Source organism: Notamacropus eugenii, chromosome 6 (genome assembly GCF_028372415.1).
Source record: "Notamacropus eugenii isolate mMacEug1 chromosome 6, mMacEug1.pri_v2, whole genome shotgun sequence".
Classification (NCBI taxonomy): Eukaryota; Metazoa; Chordata; class Mammalia; order Diprotodontia; family Macropodidae; genus Notamacropus; species Notamacropus eugenii.
In genome coordinates this window covers 177,712,351-177,733,573 of record NC_092877.1, presented here as the reverse complement: position 1 = coordinate 177,733,573, position 21,223 = coordinate 177,712,351, and the positions used below count along the sequence as shown (strand labels likewise).

The following is a 21,223-nucleotide window of genomic DNA, read 5'->3' as shown; positions in this document are numbered from 1 at the left end:
GGATGTGTTGACTTTGAGATGTCTGGGATACATAACAAATACAAAAGAAAATATCCATGGAGATAATGATGATAATTGTATGATGTCTTATTATCACTGCCAGCGTGCATATAGTGCTATAAGTTTGGAAAAGTCCTTTACAAATATTATATCATATAATCCTCTCAACAACTCTGGAAGGTAGGGACTGTTATTATCCCCATTTTACAGATGTAGAAACTGAAACAAACAGAGGTTGTATCTTAATAAGGGTCACGCAACTACTAAATGTCTGAAGGCTGAATTTGAACTCAGGTCTCAGTGTTGGTCTTTATCCACTGTGCCACCTAGCTACATAATTTATTATCTTGTATAGATAATCCTTGATTTATTTATTTTTTTATGCCAGAAAGGGCATTATGGAGTCTCTATCTGATTAACCAGGTTCCTTACAGTTACTTTTAAAAGCTTTGCTTAATTGATTCCAAAGAGATATCTACAGTCAACAAACATTTATTTAATACTATGTGGCAAGAATGTATTAGGCCCTTGGGATACAAAAAAAGGATGGGGGGACATGCTTCTGTCTTCAAGAATGTCACATTCTAATTGAGAGCCACCATTCAGATAACCCGGCACATGCAAGATGTAGACAGAATAAATGAAAAGTAAATTCATAAGGATCATGATTGATTACTATATTATTCCATTTCATTAGTTTATATCCACTTTAGTTTTATATCATATAGTTTATATACATATGGTTTATCTTTACGTAAGTATTCATTGCAAATTTTATTAAAATCTTTTTACCAGGTCTTTGGTTAGTAAAACAGCATTTTATGATACTGCCATTTTATGGGAAAATAGGGTTTACCTTGTCTCTAAGCTAACCAACTATCTGAGATGACCTTTGATTTCAAGATTTAGAGAATTCCCAGTTAGGAATCTCCCCCTCCCAATGTAGGTTAAATATTTTTTTTTAATGGACTTTTTTGTCTTAGAGAGTTGTGACTGCCTAGGGTCACAAAACCAGTGTGTATCAGAGATGAAACTTGAACCAGGTATTCCTGACTCTAAGGCCAACTTACACTATACTATATTGCCTTACTCTGTATACACACTATTCGTAGGTGTATATATGTTCATGCATACAGATAATAAACATGTCTTTTGTAACTGTGCTTCTTTTTAAACATTATCTGGTTATGTCATAGAATCATAGAATTTTAGAACTAACGGAATTTAGAGATCATCAAGCCCAAGAAGCCTACTTTGAAGATGAGGAAACAGGTTCAGAAAAGCAAACTGCCTGAGATCTTACACCTCAATGCAGAGCTAAAATTAAAACTTTTCTTTTACTCTCAGTGCAGTTTTCTTTTCATCATGTCATTTTAGGAAATGCTATACACATCTTATCACATGTTCCTTCTACAGTTAATATTTCATGTTTATCACCATGGTATTCAGCCAGAATACATATAAATTAAAATATAATAATTGTTATGATATGTCATACTATATTCACCTATAGGATTGTTAGAAACTATGTTAATATGATGATAAATAAGTTATAGAATTATATTTAGTAATTGTTAAGTTGAAATAGTGAAAATATTTTTGAATAAAAAATTGACTGACGTATTTGCAGGTTAATCTTGGAATGGAGATGATATATCTTTTTTTATTATATTCCACAGAGAAAGATAGAGAGAGAAAGTTAAATTTGTAATTTTAAAAATCTGTTAAACATACAGTATTCTAAAGTTTCCTCTCTTTGCTTCCATTAATCACTCAGTTTTAAACTCTGAAATGTTGACAGGCATAATGATAGACTTTTATGATGAGTTAAATCTTACCACGCAAAGAAATGCCACTTGGCATTACGGAAAAAACAGTATTTTAAGTTATTGCATGTGTAGTTCATAGATTTTATGCATATAATTTGCTCAATATTGGTATGGATTTTATACACCTAAATGTAGAAAATTTACTTCCTTGAAAATGAGACAGTTTGTAACTTTTACTTTTCTGTTATGTTAAACCCTTATGTTAAACTCTTATGTTAAACAAATTGCATATGTCCAATGTTATGCTTAACTGTTTAACAACTGGCTGTGCTAAAAAGAAATGTATGCATAACACTCTTTTAAGTCTAATTTTTGTTATTAATATTTTTTCCATCACTTTCAAAAGCCTACAAAATCAAAAAGTTACAAATCAATCTGAATTTGTATTATTTAACATCTGGGTTGTACCTTCAAAAAATCTGTAAAATTCTTTTTATTCTATATCTTATCTGACTTTTAATTGGGGAACAACATTTAAATTTACGAGAGGAAACAGTATTGCGTAGTGGAAAACAGAACCCAGGAGTCAAGAGACTTGGGTTATAGTCTCAGCTTTACTGCTAACTGTTGAGACACTTATGACGAGTCTGAGTATTAACTTCCTCATCCCTAAAGTTAGGGTCAAAATAACTGAGTTTCTTGACTGAGAATGACTTTTTTAAATTTTGCTTTCTGGATGCCTCTTGTACCTGGCACCATGAATATATACCATGTCTCATGAACCATTTTATAGTGTAGGAAAAACAAACAAACAAACATTCAGTGAGAATGAAAGAAATTGGATTTACTTAAACTAAAGAAATTGCAGAGTTGCAACTTTCTTCAAGTATATATCAAGATGTTTATAAAAATGGTCAGTCGCACACACACACACGTTTTACAGACAGCTAAATCATGAAAAGTGATTTTAAATAGAGGAATAAATTTTCTTGGCAAGCTTTGGTTTTTTTAAAAATAGTTTGTAAGGGAGATTGTGGAGTCTTTTTAAGTAGTTATCTTTAAAGAAAGGATAACCTCACCTATCTGTGATTGTTTTAGATGTCTTATATCTCATTCATATATGTGTGTGTATATATGCACACACACATATACACACACATAGCATATCTGTTTAGTATGTCACTGTTAAGGCAATCTGCTTATATATTAACCTATAATGAGAAGCATGGAAGCACACTACTTTCATTTGTGAAAATGATCCCTATATTCCAGCAGACTTAGTCTAAAAGGACGGTGGGGAGGGAGGGGAAAGATCTTTGTCTAAGAATATATGCTCCTGGAGGGCAAGGACTATTTTTCCCTTTGTATCCCTAGCATTTAGCAGAACACTTTGCACATAGCAGTGCTTGATAAATGCTTGTTGATCTATTGAAAATTCTCCCTGAAGTTTAAACGCTAAAAGTTTGTAAGAGTGTATTTGATGGAGGCCTCAGGGATCCAAGATGGTAGAGTAAGCAAGAAATTGCCTGAACCTTCTCACATTCATCTCCAAACAGTTATAAAATAGTGTCCCAAAATGAATTTTGGAATGGATGAATCAGCAAAAAGACAGGCTGAAATACTCTTCTAGTCCAAGAAACTTGGAAGGTCAGCAGGAAAGGTCTGTCTCACTTGGGTGAAAGGGGAGTATAGTCGAGGACAGGAAGCAGCAGGTCTTGCCTCAGCAAGCCATCAGGAGGCCTGAGCCTCATTGAGGTGCCAGGAAAGTAGGTAAATGCCATCAGTGGGACCCCCTATGAGCCTTGGCATAGTACCAGGTAAATGGACAGGTACCACCATCAGGACTGCCCATGTGCCTCAGCACAATCCCAGTGACAAAAAGATGCCAGTCCTGGGATCCCCTTCATGCCTCAGGGTAGCACCAGACAAGCTGCCAGATCTTTGTGACCTCCCACAGCACCAGCCACCCCTCACAGCATTCTCTCAGTGCAGCCAGCAACAGGGATGAGGGTTTCCTGCGGACCTCATAGAGCCTCAGGGCAAATAACCAGGGCCTCCAACTCCTCGCACAAGAAGCTTGGAATAGTGTCCCTTCTGTCCCAGGAGTAGAGCACAAATTTAAAAATAAGGGAGAAAGCTAGAAAAGATGAGCAAAACAAACAAAAAGAATATGACCATAGAAATTTATTATGGTGACAGGGAAGATGAAGACACAAACTCAGAAGAGGATAACATTGTTGAAACATCTCAAAGAAAAATGGAAATTAGACTCAATCCCATAAAGAACTCATGGAAGAGCTCACAGAGGAGATTAAAAATCAAATAAGAGAAGTAGAACAAAAATTGGGAAAAGAAATGAGATTGATGCAAACAAATCATGAAAAAAGAGTCAACCATTGGGAAAAAGAAAAAAAAACTCCATAAAAAGTAGGATTGGCCAAATGGAAAAGGAGAATCAAAGATCCACTGAAGAAAACAACTCCTTAATAAGTAGAATTGGGGAAGTAGAAGCTAATGACTCTATGAGACATCAACTGTCAATCAAGAAAATAAATCCTCTTTGGAAAACAATTGACCTGGAAAATAGATCCAGCAGAGATAATTTAAGAATTATCAGGTGTTGATCCTGAAAGCCATAATCTAAAACAAAAAACAGAAATGTAAGAACCTGAGCTCGAAGAGGAAAGAGCAGATGCCACCAAGTCAGTCCAGAGCCGTTGCCATTGCCATGACGTGTGATAACCAGTGTGAGCTTGCCCATCAGAAGAACATGAAAAAGCAGAGCAACTCAGGCAGAGGAAAATGCCAGGATGATGGGCTCTCTGCAGCTGCCTGAAAGCAAAGGGACTCAGAGATCAAGCAGCAGCAGCAGAAAAAAGCCAGTGAGAAGAAGGGAGAGCCCAAGCAACTCTATGGCTCATGCCCATCTCTCGTCCATCTACCATGTGCCTGGAACCCGTCCCATCATGCTCTCACCTCCTCCTGTAGCACTCACAGGTCCTAGAACTGATGGCATTCCCTTCACCCTGTGTCTGCAGTGGGTTCCCTCTGTGCATTCTTCCCTCCAGGCAGCCTTGTTTTCCTCCAGGGTGTTTCTGGGGATGAGGAGGCTACCTTCTCCCAATGTTTTTTCTTCCTATAGAGCTTAACCCAGAGTATTAAAAGTAGCTTTGTAATTAAAAAAAAAACACAAAAAACCAAAAGAGCCTGGACAGCACCTTTCAAAAAATTATCAAGAACTTTTCTGAATTTTCTAGAGCCAGAGGGTAAAATAGACATAGAAAGAATCTACCAATCACCTCCAAAAAAGAGATCTCAAAAGGAAAACTGCAAGGATACTTATAGCCAAATTCAAGAACTACCCAGTCAAAGAAAAAATATTACAAGCAGTTAGAAAGAAAGAATAAAATATCAGGGAGCCAGTCAGAATTACATGGGACTTAGAAGCTTAAAACATTAAATGATCAGAGGTCATGAAACATGATATTCTGGAAGGTGAAGGAGCTAAGACTACAACCAAGAATCATCTTCCCAGTGAAAGTGAGCATAATTTTCAAGGGAAAAATGACTATTCATTGAAATAGAAAACTTCTAAGCTTTCATGAGAAGACCAGAACTGAACAAAAAATTTGATTTTCAATATCAAGACTTGAGACACATAAAAAAGGAAAGGGAAAACCCCTACATGAAAGATGATAGTTTTAAAACTATAAGAAGTAAACAGAAAGTATAGGCATAAGATGAATTTGAGGGGAATATAAGAGGGTGGGTAGTGGGCAAAGCTTGAACCATCATCAGAATTGATTCAAAGAGGGAATAACATACACACTCAGTTGGATACAGAAACCTATCTTACCCTACCTGAAGAAAAAAGGGATTGGAATAAGAGAAGGGGGGAGGGGAATGATAAAAGGTAGGGCAGATTGGGGAGGTGGTGATCATAACGTTTGTGAGGAGGAACAGGTTGAGTGAGTGTAAAATAGAGAGAGGAATAAAAAGGGGAAAAATAGGATGGAAGGAAATATACAGAAATCATAACTGTGAATGTGAATGAGATGAACTTCATAAAATGGAAGCAGATGGCAGAGTGAATCAAAAACCAGAATCCTACAATATGTTGTTTACCAGAAACACACTTGAAGTGAACAGACACTAAAGGTAAGAGGCTAGAGCAAAGCCTATTATGCTTTAGCTGAAGTAAAAGAAAAAAAAAGCAAGAGTAGCAACTTTTCTGAGACAAAGCAAAAGAAAAAATAGAACTAATTAAACGAAATAAGGAAGAAACTACATCTTGCTAAAAGGTACCATGAACAATAAAATACTGTGAATACTAACCACATGTGCACCAACTGGTATTGTATCCACATTCTTAAAGGAGAAATTAAGTGAGTTGTAGGAGGTAATAGACAAACTATATGAGTGGACTGCCCTCTTTGAGAATTTGATAAATTCAAACAAAATATAAATAAGAAAGAAATTAGGGGGGTGAATAGAATTTTAGAAAAATTAGATATGACAGACTAATGTAGAAAGTTGAATGGGAACATAAAAGAATATTTTTTTTCAGTAGTGCATGGTACCTACACAAAATTGATCATGCATTAAGGCATAAAAAACTTCAAAATCAAATATAGCAAGGCAAAAATATTAAATGCATTCTTTTTAGATCATAGTAGAATAAAAATTACATTCAACAAAGGGCAGTGGAAAGATAAAAATAAATTGGAAACTGAATAATCCTAAAGAATAAGTGGGTCAAAGAACAAATCATAAAAACAATCAATAATTTAATTAAAGAAAATGACAATGAGACAACATGTAAAAATTTATGGGATGCAGCTAAAGCAGTACATAGGGGAAATTTTATTTCTCTAAATTTTTACATCAATAAAATAAGAGTAAGGGTGAATCAATGAATTGAGCATGCAGCTAAAAATAAAAACATTGGAAATAGAACAAATTAAAATTCCCAATTGAGCACCAGATCAGAAATCTTGAAAACCAAACATCAGATTAATAAAATTGAAAGTGAGAAAGCTATTGAGAAAATAAGTAAAACAAGAAGCTGTTTTTATGAAAAAACCCATAAGTTAAACCATTGGTTAATTTGATTTTAAAAAAGAAAGTAGAAAACCAAATATTCAGTATCAAAAATGAAAACAGTGAACTCAACACCAATGAAGAGGAAATTAAAACAATAATTAGCAGCTATTTTGCCCAACTGCATACCAATACATCTGACAATCTGAGTGTAATTGATAAATATTTATGAAAATATAAGTTGCCCAGATTAACAGAAGAGGAAAGAGGACACCTTAAGGACCCCATCATAAAAAAAAAAAAAAGAAATTGAACAAGCCATCAATGAATTCCGTAAGAAAAAATATCCCCAGGGCCAGATGGGTTCACAAATGAATTCTACCAAACATTTATAGAGCAATTAATTCCAGTACTATATAAGCTATTTGGAAAATTATGTGAAGAAAGATCCCTAGCAAATTGCTTTTATGAGACAAATGTGATGCAAATACCTAAACCAAGAAGAGATAAAACAGAGAAAGAAAACTATAAACACATTCCCCTAAATTAAAAAATTTTTAAATAAAATACTAGCAAGGAGACTAAATCAGTATATCACAAGGATCATACACTGTGATCACATACCAGGTGGAATTTATGCCACAAATGAAGGACTGGTTCAATATTAGGGAAACTATCAGTATAACTGACCATATATTGGTCAAGAAAATGAACAGAAATCACATGACTATCTCAATAGATGCATAACAAACTTTTTGCCAAAATATAGTACCCATTCCTGTTAAAAAACACTTGAGAGCATAGGAATAAAGAGAATCTTGCTTAAAATGGTTAGTAGTAGCTGTCTAAAGTCATCAGCATTCTGTGTAATGGGAATAAGCTAGAAGCCTTCCCTAAGATAAGAGATAAAACAAGGATGCCCATTATCTCCACCATTATTCAGTATTGTACTAGAAATGTCAGTTATAGCAATAAGAGAATAAAAACATTGAAGGCAATGAGGAAACAAAACTATCACTCTTTCTAGATGATGTGATGGGTATCCTTAGTCCTAGAGAATCAACTAAAAAACTACTTGAAATAATTAACAACATTAGCAAAGATGAAGGTATAAAATAAACCCACATAATTCATTAGCCCTTGTATACATTACCAGTAAGGGCCAGTAGCAAGAGATAGAAAGTGAAATTCCACTTAAAATAACTGTAGACAGTATAAAATATTTGGGAGTCTACCTGCCAAGACAATCCCAGGAACTATATGAACATAATTACAAAATACTTTTCACACACAAAAAAAGTACTTAATAGCTAAAAAAAAAAACCCAGTAAAATTGATCTGCAAGAACAAAAAGTTGAGACTATCAAGGGAATTAATGGAAAAAATGCAAATGAAAATGGAAGTACCAGATCTCAAACTAAATTATAAAGCAGTAATCTTCAGAACTATTTGGTCCTAGGTAAGAAATAGAGTGGTGGATCAGTTAATAGATTAGGTACACAAGACATAGCAGTTAATGACCAACATAACCTGTAGTTTGATAAACCCAAAGACAGCCAGGATAAGGGCAAAAGGAGTACATGATGTAGACATAAAGATTCATACCATAGTTAGTTTACTTCTCAGATTTATGGAGATAAGAGGAATCCATGATCAAACAAGAAATAGAGAACATTACAAAATGAAAAATTGATGATTTTGACTATTTTAAATTAGAAAGGTTTTGCACAAACAAAACGAGTGAAATCAGAATTAGAAGGAAAGCAGAATGCTGTGGAATAATTTTATAGCAAATATCTCTGATAAAGGCATCATTTATCAAATATATAGAGAACTGAGGCAAATTTATAAGAATACAGGCTATTCCCCAATTGATAAATGATGAGAAGATATGAACCAACGATTTTCAGGCAAAGAAGTCAAAGCTATCTAGAGTAGTATGAAGAAATGTTCTAAATCACTTTTGATTAGAGAAATATAAATTAAAACAACTCTGAGATACAACCTCACACCTGTCAGATTGTCCAGTGTTCCGGAAAAGGAAAATGATAAATGTAGAAGATGTGGAAAAACTGGGACACTAACACACTATTGGTGGAGTTGTGAACTGGTCCAGACTTTCTGGAGATAAATTTAGAAATAAGAACAAAGGGCAACCAAACCATGCATACCCTTTGATTCAGTAATATCACTACATTGTTTCATGATGAACTCTGAGTCACTTAGCTCTTCTCAGCAATATAGTGATCTAAGGTAATTTAGAAGGACTCGTGATGGAACGTTCTGTCCACATCCAGAGAAAAACTTGATGGATTCTGAGTGCAAATCTAAGCACACTCTTTTCACTTTCTTTATTTTTTACTTTTTTGGTGTCACTTTCCCCCCTTTGGTCTGTCCCTTCTCTCATAACATGACTAATATGTTAAAATGTTTTACCAGATTGTACATACATAATCTATATCAAAATGCTTACTGTTTTAGGAAGAGGTGGGGGGAGAGAGAAAAATTTAGAAATTGAAATTTTAAAAAATGAATGCTTAATTTTTTCTTTACATATAATTAGAAAAACAATATTAAAAAATAAAGAGTATATGTTGGATGATTCAGAATTCTGTAAAGTATTCATAGGTTATGTGTGTGGGAGGATCTTAAATCTTGTCTGTTCTGAGTCGATATAAGTTTTCAGTTTATCCCTTCCAGACCAATTCATTTACATCCTTTTTTAAAAACTATGATGAAAAAATGTACAAGGAAGGAGATTGTATACTTTCTCTCAGCAGAGCAGTCTAATCTTTACTTCTGAAGTCAGTCTTCCTTATGTGTAAACTAAATTTTCCTTGCTTTCTTTTAAAATTTGAGGTCTCATCTTGTTAGAGTAAATACTTCATTGATCTTTGAAATTTAATTATAAATTTACTTATAAATATTTATTTGCCTGTTTACCTCAGTGAATAAAAAGTGAAGTTATACATTCTTTCATAAACTGAAGTGATATAAATTTACTCCAATATCTTTTCAACTTTATTTCTAAAGCCTTATGGAAATTACAAAATTTTTTGTAACAGCATGGAAAAATAATATTAGTCTTCAGTGTGTCTGTATATTTTGAGCACCATGAACATATTTCTTTAGGCTCTTGCATTTTAAATGACTGGAATTTAATATTGTTATTTAACTGAGAGGTGTAATTTTGGTGTTTACTAGCTATTTTTTAAATTGTACTAATACTTGATGGTAGGGTTTCTGATACGGAGGTAAAACAATATTGTACCTTTTAAATTTTTTACCTGTAGCACCATGTTTTTTACCTGTAGCACATGTCTTTCCATGTCCAAATCCCCTGGTGTTTTAACATATCCAACAGGTAATATTATTTATGCTCAACCACTTAAAAGTTCTGAAGTTTTCTTTGTGTTTCCATGGTTAATCACATTTTACTTTGATTTTCACGAATCTTTCATGAATCATCATTTAGCATAGTATTGAATAGCAAGTAATTTATAACATACATTGTTTTTAAAATTGAATTTATTGATCCAGTTATGAGGTTTAAAAATGATTCAAAAGCATGCAACACTTCTTCTAAAGCAATATTTTATACCATTACATATGTATATACGTACCCTCTAAACTTTTCATCTCATAGATTAATGTAAAGTCTTTGAAAAAGATTTTATTTTTTGATGTGTCATCCATTTTCACTATGCCATTTGTCATCAGTAGATATTATAAGACTCATCTTAATTTTTTCTTAAATTATTTATTAACTTCAAAATATTAATCAGTGTTTCACTCATGGAATAGCATGATTCCTTTATCTAAGTATGTATGTGTTTGTTTTTAATTTAAAATCAGAAGATAATTAAATAGATTTCTATTATATTTTTGTTTCATTTTGTCATTATATTTCTTTACTTTTATTTATTCCATTTTTTCTTTTTTGTTTTAGTTGAGTCTGGTAAGTTGAAATTTTATTGGCCATCTTCTAATCACCGTCTCACTGTGACTGGAACTTCTCTTCCCCTTTCCATCCATACCCTTCCATGTCCTTCAACCAGTCAACTTCCATGTTTCACTTATCCTTGGCAACAAAGACAGACTGCACAGAATAAATTCTGCTTGAAGTATGGGTAACTGTGACAGAGAGTAAAGGTAATGGGGTTGCTAACTTTTTGTCTTATTCAAATGATATATAATCTTAATTTTTCCATTGTCTTAAGAAATGCATTTGCTGCTTGATTCTTAAGTAAAGGCTTTTTCTTCAAGTTGTAGATTTTCCAATACTTATCAGAAAAAATACTTATAGCAAAATATGTTTTCAGCTTGCATCTTTTTAGAATGAAAAGTAGGTTCCCAGTTGGATAGTCTATATTTAAAAAATAACGAACTGTTCACATCTCTGTATTCTTATCTATGATTAGTGGTAATTCAAATTGAAATAGAGGGTATTCTGTTTGTATTTATGTCCATTTCTCTAGGTGAAATTAACTTCCATTTATAGAAGACGTAAAGACATGTTGTACCTATATGTTTAATTTGTGGCTACCTTTTTTCCACATATGAAACCACATTTGCAGTTTATAAGTATTCCCATAGGAGGTCAGCTGAATACTTTTTGGAAGTTATGTTCACTCTTTAAGACCTCAGAAATTACCATTAATTATATTTCTGCATTTGTATGCTACATATTGCTCCAGAAAGTACCTTTGTCCTTTGAAGAATCTAACTCATTATTCCGATAAGGTCAAAAAGTCCCATGTACTTTAAATCTTAACTTAAACATGGCTTTGTTTCAAAGTTTTATCTTAATTGTAAAATGGGGTTCTGTGATGCATGCTCACAATCGTGCTCCAAAATACAGTGATTCAGAAAGAATCTTCATTTAGTCTATCATATTTTCTTAGAGAATAAGGAAATAATAAATATGGAACATGCTTTTTAAAGAGGTTTGTTGTCTTTCTTAAATTACCTTTGTTTTCCCCTGAGTCAGGTTTTACAGCTGCTGTAATGCTAACATTGCCTCTAGAATCTGCCTTCAAAATGATGTAGTCATGTCCATGCAAATATTCTATCAAAATGGATTACTGTAAGATAAAAGTAATTTTGTAAAGCCTCTTATTTCGGAGCAGAAAACCCCGCAACAGATTGATGTTTGGGGAAAACTAACTTTTAAAAACAAATAAGAACTTTGGCCTGTTTATATTTCTAAGGTTTTGAAAAGGAGACCACCCTGATAACTCTATATGACTAAATAGTATAGGAATATCCATTCCATTCTGTTTCAATCCTCAGATTAAATATATATTATTTTGTAAAAAGTAAAGGTTTCCTCCATTAAAACAGTACTTCATTGAACCTCTGATTTCATCCAATTTACTTCAGTACTTTTACTCATCCATTTATAAACCTCATTTTTTGTGGTTTTTATCGTCATCCCCTTGTCAGTTCTTTATTAAATATATATACTTCATGATCTGGGAGACTTTGTATAAGTTTAAAAAATATTTCATTAATACCAGTACATTTAACTACTCTAAGCCTCTAAGAGTTAACTAGTGTATCACAGATGTGTTATGTCTGTTAGTAAAGAAAGTTTTACTGTCCCTGAAATAACATTTGGTTGACACATTGATCAGTAAAGCACTCAGATTAAACATCCATTATCCTTCTTTAACCAGGATATCACCAATATACTACAAATTATGTCTACCTTTTTCCACAGATGGAGCCAATGTTTTGTTACATAAGTTTCTGCCCAGTCTGCCAGCTCAGTACTTTTTGGAAATTATACTAACTCTTTCAGGCTACAGATGTACCATTCAGTAAATTCTTGCATCTGCATGCTAATGGCATCCCACAGAATAACTTTATCCTTGAAAGAATTTACATTACATCCATTTCTTATCATGTATTTTCTGAGCAATATATTTTATTATATTTCTTGAAGGTATTTCCTTAGGAAAAAGTTGCAGTCTATTTGTGCCCATGATTTTGATTTCTTAGTAGTTATGGCGGAGTTTACCATGATTTTTTATCCTGTAGCATCAATGGGTGATTATTCCTATAAAAAGATGAATATTTGTATCAAGAAAGTGCATAGGCTGGTCAGAAGTGTTACATAATTTCCAAAATGCTGTCCCACTCTCTTTGCCTGTTTAGATATTTAACTAGTCTTATAGCTCTCCGCCTTTTACTCAGCCAAACTCCTAGAAAGAGCTGTATATAATCATTGCCTCCAGTTTCTCTCTTCTCACTCATTTTGCATTCTAGCTTCCAACCTCATCACTCAGTTAATATTGCTAAAATTGTTGGTGACCTTTCAACTGACAGATCTAATGGAATTTTCATAACGCTCATTCCTCTTGACCTCTCGGTAACACTTGGCACTATTGACCATCCTCTCTTTTTATACACTTTTTTCCTCTGGGGTTCTATGATCTTGGCTCTCCTTGTACTATCTGCCTACTCCTTTTTACTTTGTGAGATCATCCTCCATGCCCTGCTGCCCCATCTGTAAGTGCATACCCGCAGCCTCTTAGACTTTCTCTTCTCTATGCTATGCATTTAATAATTGTCTCTATATAGATGACTCCCAGATCTATTTGTCCAGCCCTAGTTTCTCCCGCAAGTCCAAGTCTGACATTACCAACTGACTTTTTGATTTCTAAAACTTACTGTTCCACAAGCATCTTAAACCCAAAATGTCCACACTTGAGCTCATCTTTTCCCCAAAACCTCCTCCTCCTCTTTTCTTTCCTGCTTCTGTCTATAGTATTTATCATTCTTCCTTTTACCCAAGCTTGTAACCTCAGCATAATCCCTGACTTCTCACTCTCTCTTAGCCTGCCTATTCAGTTTTCAAATCGTTTCCACTCCCCCAGCATCCCTTGAATCTCTTTCCTTCTCTCTCTACCCATACATACACCACCCTAGCTCATACCCTTATCGGTACTCACCTATCCATTGACTTCCTGGCCTTAAGTCTCTTCCCACTTTCTGAAGTACAAGTTTGGCCATGTCACTATTCTTCTCAACAAATCATCCCTGTGATCAAATATGAATTCCTTTATTTGTCTTTTCAAAACGTTTCAGAGACTAGCCTTTTTGATCTTGTTATACATCTTCCTCCTGTATGCACCCAGCAGGCCAGTCAAGCTAGCCTTGTGGCTTCTCCTTATACCTGGCCTTGTTTCCTATGTCCAAGCCTTTGTACTGGCTGTCTCCAGTTTCTTGAATGTACTTCCTCACCTTTATTGCACAGAGTTCCTAGCTTTCTTCAAGATTCTTGAGCATAGGTTCAAGTAGTGTCTTACTAATTTGTACCAAAGTCAGCTTTTCCATTTATGTGCATGTTTTCTTCCTTGATTGAATGGAAATTCTTTGAGAATAGAAGCTGTTTTACATCTGTCTTTGCATCCTCAATGCTTAATATAATGCATGGCACATAGGTACTTAATAAATGCTTATTGCTTACTTTGTCTTCAAGATTTATGGACTGATGGACAGTCTACACTGGCATTCTTCATCCCTTTGCTTTTTCTGAGGTTGACTGTTAAGCCAGACTCTTTTAAGTAGTCGTGTATCTCACTGAAGAGTTTTAGAATTCCTGTAGGGCATGAGGCAATGTCATACGTAATCAGGCACATCTGGAGTAATCCCCCATATACAGAGAATACCTATCCTATTTGGACATTCTCCAAGACAGGGACAAGATTTTTTTTCCAAACATATATCTCTTCCTTTTATGGTTTGATTGATTTTGATCAGAATATTATCAGTGGACAAAATTGTTCCTATTTGAATATAACAAGGAATCTTGTACAATTGAACATGGAATATTCAAAATAGCCCCCAGTCCCATGTAGCCACTATTCTCTTTCTGCATAGTGTTTAGCAAAATTGTTAATTAAATGCTTCAGTATCTATACTTACTATAAGAAGTCTAATCCCTACTATACTCATTTTATCTGTCCTAATTACACATGAATATCAATAAAGTATTCTGCTAGACTATGGCATAAACTACTCAAGTATAAACTAATTTAAAAAATCAAGTTAGCACAGCAACTGGTCCCCCACACTTGTTATTAACCTATACCTCCAAACCTTTCTAACCCCTTTGTATTCTGAGAATAATAGGCCATCTTGGGCCCTAGTGTTCTGTATGGTTTTAGTCATACATGTTAGATTTTATTTTACCCAAGTAGAAGATGAAGCAGCATAACGTATCAGAAAGATAATATGTCCTATGAGTCAATACGCCTCGATTCTAGTCTCATCTTTTTATTAGCTGAGCTCTTTGATTGGAAGGGAGTCATTTAATTATCTATTTGCACCAGATTAAGCAATTTGGCATGGATGTGGAGATTTATACCTACCTACCTACCTACCTACCTACCTACATACATACATACATACACACATATATACATATGCATGTTTGTTTTAATACTTCAGTGGACCTTGATATCCTGATGTGTACATAATACCACATCTGTGCTCTATCATTTTCTGTTTCTGTGCATGTTTGACACTTAATGTGACAAAGGCCTTCCTCTCAGACTTTGCACTTTATAGTTACCAGTAGAGCACTGATGCTCCATCTGCCATCCCTTTATCTTGCCACATGATCAGCACTTTTCTCTAATGCATTTCTTCAACGATCAACAACAAAATTTTTATAAAATATTCTTGACAAATTATTCTTACATGGGCCTTCATTTGACAAGGAAATCTTAGATAAGAGGAGCATATAATCACAAACACTGACCTGATTTGAGAGAGAAAACAGATTGTTCTAGAATGCCAGCATTTATGGATTTGGTCTGAATAAACCTATTGTTTGATTCATTTACTGTACTTGAACAGTAACTCAGGGTTATGAGTAACTGAAGCTGTGTTTAAAGTTAAGGGCATAAAGGAATGGAAATGCCCCGAGAAGAGGAAAATGGATAAAAAGGACCATGTTCCATAGTGTTGTTAAAATGTCAAGCTTGAAACATTCACTTTATTTTTAACTTAGACAAGAGGAGAGAATAATTAGGTGTTCCAGACGGTTGATAAGAAATGAATTTGAAAAGTGTAAACAGTAAGTAAAGACTTTCATTTAGTGAATCTCTGTCCAAGCATAAGGCACAGACTAAAAACAAATCTACTATTTTATTTTTTTCAGGAGTAGTTCAATCAGCACACCTAATGTTTTCAACTGCCATTGCTTTCAGCGTAACAGACATAATTTTCTGACACTCTATTTACTACTAGATGAAGTGGCCATTTAAGGCTGAATAAATCAAACAGTTTGGATAAAGCTGGCAGTATTTATAATGTCAGGATGAGCAGATGTTTCAAATTTGCCTTCATTTCCATATATATTTTGTTTGAACATGCCCTTGCCTATGTAAAGGGAGACTTTTGAATCCTGTGTTACTTTAAATTCATTTCTATTCAGTAATTGGATTGAAAATTTTAAATAGTTATAATTTACACAGTAGCATTTCAGGAAGTTTTGAGTTAAATTAAAGTGAGTTTAAAATCTGTCTACATCAGGAGCTCCTTTATGTATATGATTATGAGTGCAAACAGCCTTAACTCAGAAAAGGTAACATTTGTGCTTACAAATATCAGGTATATTTAATATACAAAGGGCCTAATTTTATCCAATGAATTACTAATTTCAGTGAAATAGCTAATCTTGAGTGCATGTATAGCAAAATCCTACTCAAAACTAAATAACTGTTCTGTAAAAAATGTATTATCTTTACCATTTAACTTCATGTTAAAAATGAAAATGGTACTAAAATGTACTACATTTTGAATAAAATAAATACAGCTATTAGAAAGTTATTTCACTTAGAAACATTTTTATATGCTTTTAATTCAGGATAATTTTCTGTTTCCCTTCAGAACCTCCACACTTTGTTGTGAAACCCCGTGATCAAGTTGCTGCATTGGGACGAACTGTAACTTTCCAGTGTGAGGCAACTGGAAACCCTCAACCAGCCATTTTTTGGAGGAGAGAAGGAAGTCAGGTATGAAGTTTTTCTGGCTTTTTGACCCTTAGTCACTGTTCCTGGAGTCACTGTGAGAAAAATGGTTCCATTCATTAGACTCGGAGATGATGGGACTTCTGTGTGTTGTACAGTGTTCTATTAATTAACCAGTCAATCAGTCATCAAGCATTTATTGTTTATTACATGCCAGGAGCTATGCAAAGCCCTGGGGTTTCAAGGAAAGGCAAAAACAGTCTGTGTTCTCAGGGAACTTAGAGTGTTACAGGGGAAACAGTATGTTAAGAAATGGGTGTATTAAAAATGTGCATACTCTTTGACCCAGCAATACCGCTTGGGAAAAGGATCCATGTGTACAAAAATATTCATAGCATTTATAGCATTTCTTTGTGTGGTGGCCAAGAACTGGAAGTGGAGGGGATGCCCATCAATTGGGGAATGACTGACCAAGTTGTGGTATGAGAAAGACTTATATGAATTGATGCTGAATGAAGTGGGCAGAACCAGAACATTGTTCTCAGAAGTAGCCACAGTATGTGATTTTGATAGCCTTAGCCCTTCTCAGAAATGGAAAGATCTAAAACAATTCCAAAGGACTCATGGTGGTAAATGCTATCCACATCCAGAGAAAGAACTGTGGAGTCTGAATGCAGAGCAAAGCAGACTGTTTTCTTTTTTTGTTTTGTTTTGTTCTGTTTTTTCTTTCTCATGATTTCTTCCATTTGTTATAATTCTTCTGTGCAACATGACTAAGGTGAAAGTGTTTAATAGGAGTGTATGTATAAAGCTGTATCTTAGTGCATGCCATCTTAGGGAAGAAATGGCACATAGACCAGTGTAGCTGGATTGCAGAGTATGTGATGTGGAAGGGAATATAAGAATACTGGAAAGTTATTAGATTTAAATGAATAAGTACTTTGTATTTGTTCTTAAAGGAAAAAGGTAGCTATTGGAGTTTATGGAGTAGGGGTTAGGTGAGATGGTCAGACCTACACTTTAGGATGAGACAAAAGAGAAAGTACTTTTCCTTGTTTCAGAGTGGCTCAGTGATACATTCCTCTAAAAAGGAATGATAGTCATATAAAATAGCATTTTTTAAAAAAAAATTAATTTGTTATTATTCTTATTTGAGCCACATTAACAACCTTTCATGTTTAGTTCCCTTTTGTGTTCAATATTCTACTAACCAGAACTGTTAACCAGAAATTCTGTACCTATTTAACAATAAACATACCAATAACAATTAGCATTTGTATAGTGAATTAAGCTTTAGAAAGTGCTTTGCCTGTGTTGTCTTTTGATCTTTACAAAAATCTTCTGAGGTGGATGCTATTGATATTCCCATTTTACAGGTAAAGATACCCATTTTACAGGTAAAGATACTGAGGCTGAGAGAGGTTAAGTAAATGAGTCAGGTTCACAAAGCTCCTAAGTGTCTGAGCCAGGATTTGAACTCAGATTTTCCTGATTTCAGGTCCAGAATGTCGCCTTCTCCACTGTCTAATTTCCTGTATAGTACAATCATTGTCAGTATTTATGGTTAAGATGGAAATGAACTGTAATATCCTACTATTCTTTTTCAAATACAAATCAAATTATATTTGGTCTCATTTGTATACTTTGCTGTATTTTATCATATCTGAGTATAATATCTACATAATTTATAATTCTTTGAAATTTTTCAATGTACATATATTATACACAATAATTTTCTATTAACGACAACACTATATTTCCTGGACTTTGCATAACAGAGTTCATGCAGTTGCAAGAGCTATCTAGATATCCCATCTACATACAATCAGTTGTCTCCAAATCCAGTATAAACATTTTTTACCTTGTTCTCACTATTTTAATCGGTAAGTCCATGAGCATTTATTCAATAGCTTCTCTGTGCCAGTCACTGTCCTAAGCTATGGGAATACAAAGACAAAAGACAAATCTTTCTCTCAGCGAGTCCACAGTCCAATGGGGGAGACAATACACAAGCAAATATGTACAAACAAGACATACACAGGATGAATTAGAGGTATTCTCAGTGTGAAGGCACGAAGATTAAAGAAGACTGGGAAAGGTTTCTTGTGGAAGGTGAAAATGGCTGAAACTTGAAGGCAGTCAGGGCCAGGCATTGGGGGATGGCCAGGGAAAATGCTGGAGACCTAGAGATGGAGTGTGACGTGTTAGGAAAAGCAGGTGATTCTTTGGTAGACCGAATGTGGCCAGAGCATTTATTGGAATGTAAGTTTGTGTGTATATGTAGGTGTGTGTGTCTATACACACATCTATGTATGTATGTAAACATTTACTTTGTAAAATTTATCAAAAATTTTAAAAACTGTGATTTCAAATCCCAAGTAAGTTTAGATGTTGTACATGTCACTTTTTCTACTCATTCTGTTTTCATTCTCACAGTTTAAAATACAACCTTTTATGAACATTTCAAATCTGATTATGTTGAAAATTTCTTCAGACAGCCTTTTCATGAGAGAAATATACTTCTTTGTTTCACAAAATACAGTGACGGGGAAGGTAGGTGGAAGGTGGATAGAGCACCAGCCCTGTAGGCAAGAGGACCTGAGTTCATATCTGGCCTCAGACACTTGACACTTATTAGCTGTGCGATCCTGGCAAGTCCCAACTGCCCCCCCTCCCCCCTCCCCAAAATACAAGATAGTGCACTAACCTGCAAATCTATCCTGATTTCATGTTGACTGTTAACATTCACATTTTAGTTTCAGAGCAGTTTGAACTACAAATTAACCATAATTACCCATTTGATAATTTTTTAAAAAAAATATAAGCTGATTTTTATTCAAACTTGATCCATAAGTAGTCATTTTAGTGTACTACAAAAATTAGATTTTATCAGTATTTAATGGAAGTAACAAGATAATTGAGATTGTCTAAAAGATTAGGTTGGTATAGGGTACTGAGTCATTTGCAATGGAGTAATAAAATGGGTATTTATTAGTGTGTTAAAATATATTATTTAGACTTAATGATAAACCATTAAACTCTTGGTTAAAACTTAATTATGCTGGTAAATTGAAAAAAAAATTAGGGTTAGAAATTGAGCTTTTATTGGGCACTTTTTAAAATATTTCCTCCCCTTTCCCCTCCTTCTTCCCCTTCCCCCAAAATTGAACTGTTGGTCTGTTTTATTTGTAAATCTAATAGCGTCTTCTTTTGTAGGCAGGTACTATGAAACAGTGAAATCAATTTAGGCTTCCTATATATTATCAAAATGATATTAGCATCGATAGACTTTGAAAAGCTACAGGTGTACATGTATACACAGGATGCTGCTCTCTCTATACATACATATATATGAATTGATAATAAAGTATTCACCGTATTTAAATGTATGAATGTAAAGGTATTGGAGCTTGACAGATCATTTAATATTACTTTCTCTTGTTCTCTCCCTAAATAATGTCTTCTAGAACCTGCTTTTTTCATACCATCCTCCACAATCTTCAAGCCGGTTTTCTGTCTCTCAAACTGGTGATCTTACTATCACAAATGTCCAGCGATCTGATGTAGGCTATTATATCTGCCAGACGTTGAATGTTGCAGGAAGCATCATCACAAAAGCCTACTTGGAAGTTACTGATGGTAAAGAGTTGCTTTTATAAAATCTCAGAATCTTGGTCAAAGCCTCAGCAATTTGCCAGGATATATAATTTAATGTCATTTCTTGTCATGATTTTGACACAGGAATGAACATGATATTAATAGAATGGTTAAAAATTTAACATAATCCTTACAGTTAGCATTGTTTACAATTAAATTATGTATTCTATTTTTGTCTTTACTCAAGATAAATCAGCATTTCAGGGTTGGGAAATGAAACTAATCATTTACTTATTCACTATATAGTAAAACATATACAATGTAATTTTTCTCTCTTTTGGATAGATATATATCTGTGTGTGTGTGTGTGTGTGTATAGTTATAGATATGTAGAGAACGGATGGAACAGAAAATGATGTAACATTAAAGAAAACAAGTACATGTGTGTAGACATGCATATATTTATATAGTTACTTTGTGATGATCTATATTTCTGATTTGGTAGAAGAAAATTCATTTTATATTTTTCATTGTAGTATAGAGAAAAATTATTGCTCAGAGTGCCTAAACACAAATTTCTAAGACAATAGCTTGTTCACTGTTGGTGGAACTGAGACCTAAGATTTGGGAACTGTTAAAATCACATCTTTTCCTTATTCCTTAATCATGAGGAGGGAATGGATACAACACCTACTCACATATATGTATATATGATGTGACCCTTTATATGACATAATATGTAGATATGTGTTTATATTTATATGCACAGATATGCATATATAATATGTATATACATACGTATACACACATAGTCAAATTGTGGTATAAAACATT

At 34.0% G+C, this 21,223-nt stretch overlaps 1 protein-coding gene and 1 pseudogene across 5 annotated transcripts in view; both read left to right on the top strand.

The window, feature by feature from the left end:
- The window catches only part of ROBO1 (roundabout guidance receptor 1), a 1,297,074-nt gene that overhangs the window by 1,185,600 nt on the left and 90,251 nt on the right, over positions 1 to 21,223 (top strand). For 3 of the 5 annotated variants that reach the window (XM_072621629.1, XM_072621631.1, XM_072621626.1), the window contains 2 exons: positions 16,713 to 16,837; positions 20,260 to 20,431. In XM_072621629.1, coding sequence (XP_072477730.1) covers positions 16,713 to 16,837; positions 20,260 to 20,431 — 297 coding nt within the window. Of the gene's footprint in view, positions 1 to 10,758; positions 10,768 to 16,712; positions 16,838 to 20,259; positions 20,432 to 21,223 lie in introns of all 5 variants that reach the window. The other 2 variants (XM_072621627.1, XM_072621630.1) reach the window with 1 other exon arrangement.
- On the top strand, positions 4,368 to 4,863 carry LOC140512498 (small EDRK-rich factor 2-like; annotated as a pseudogene).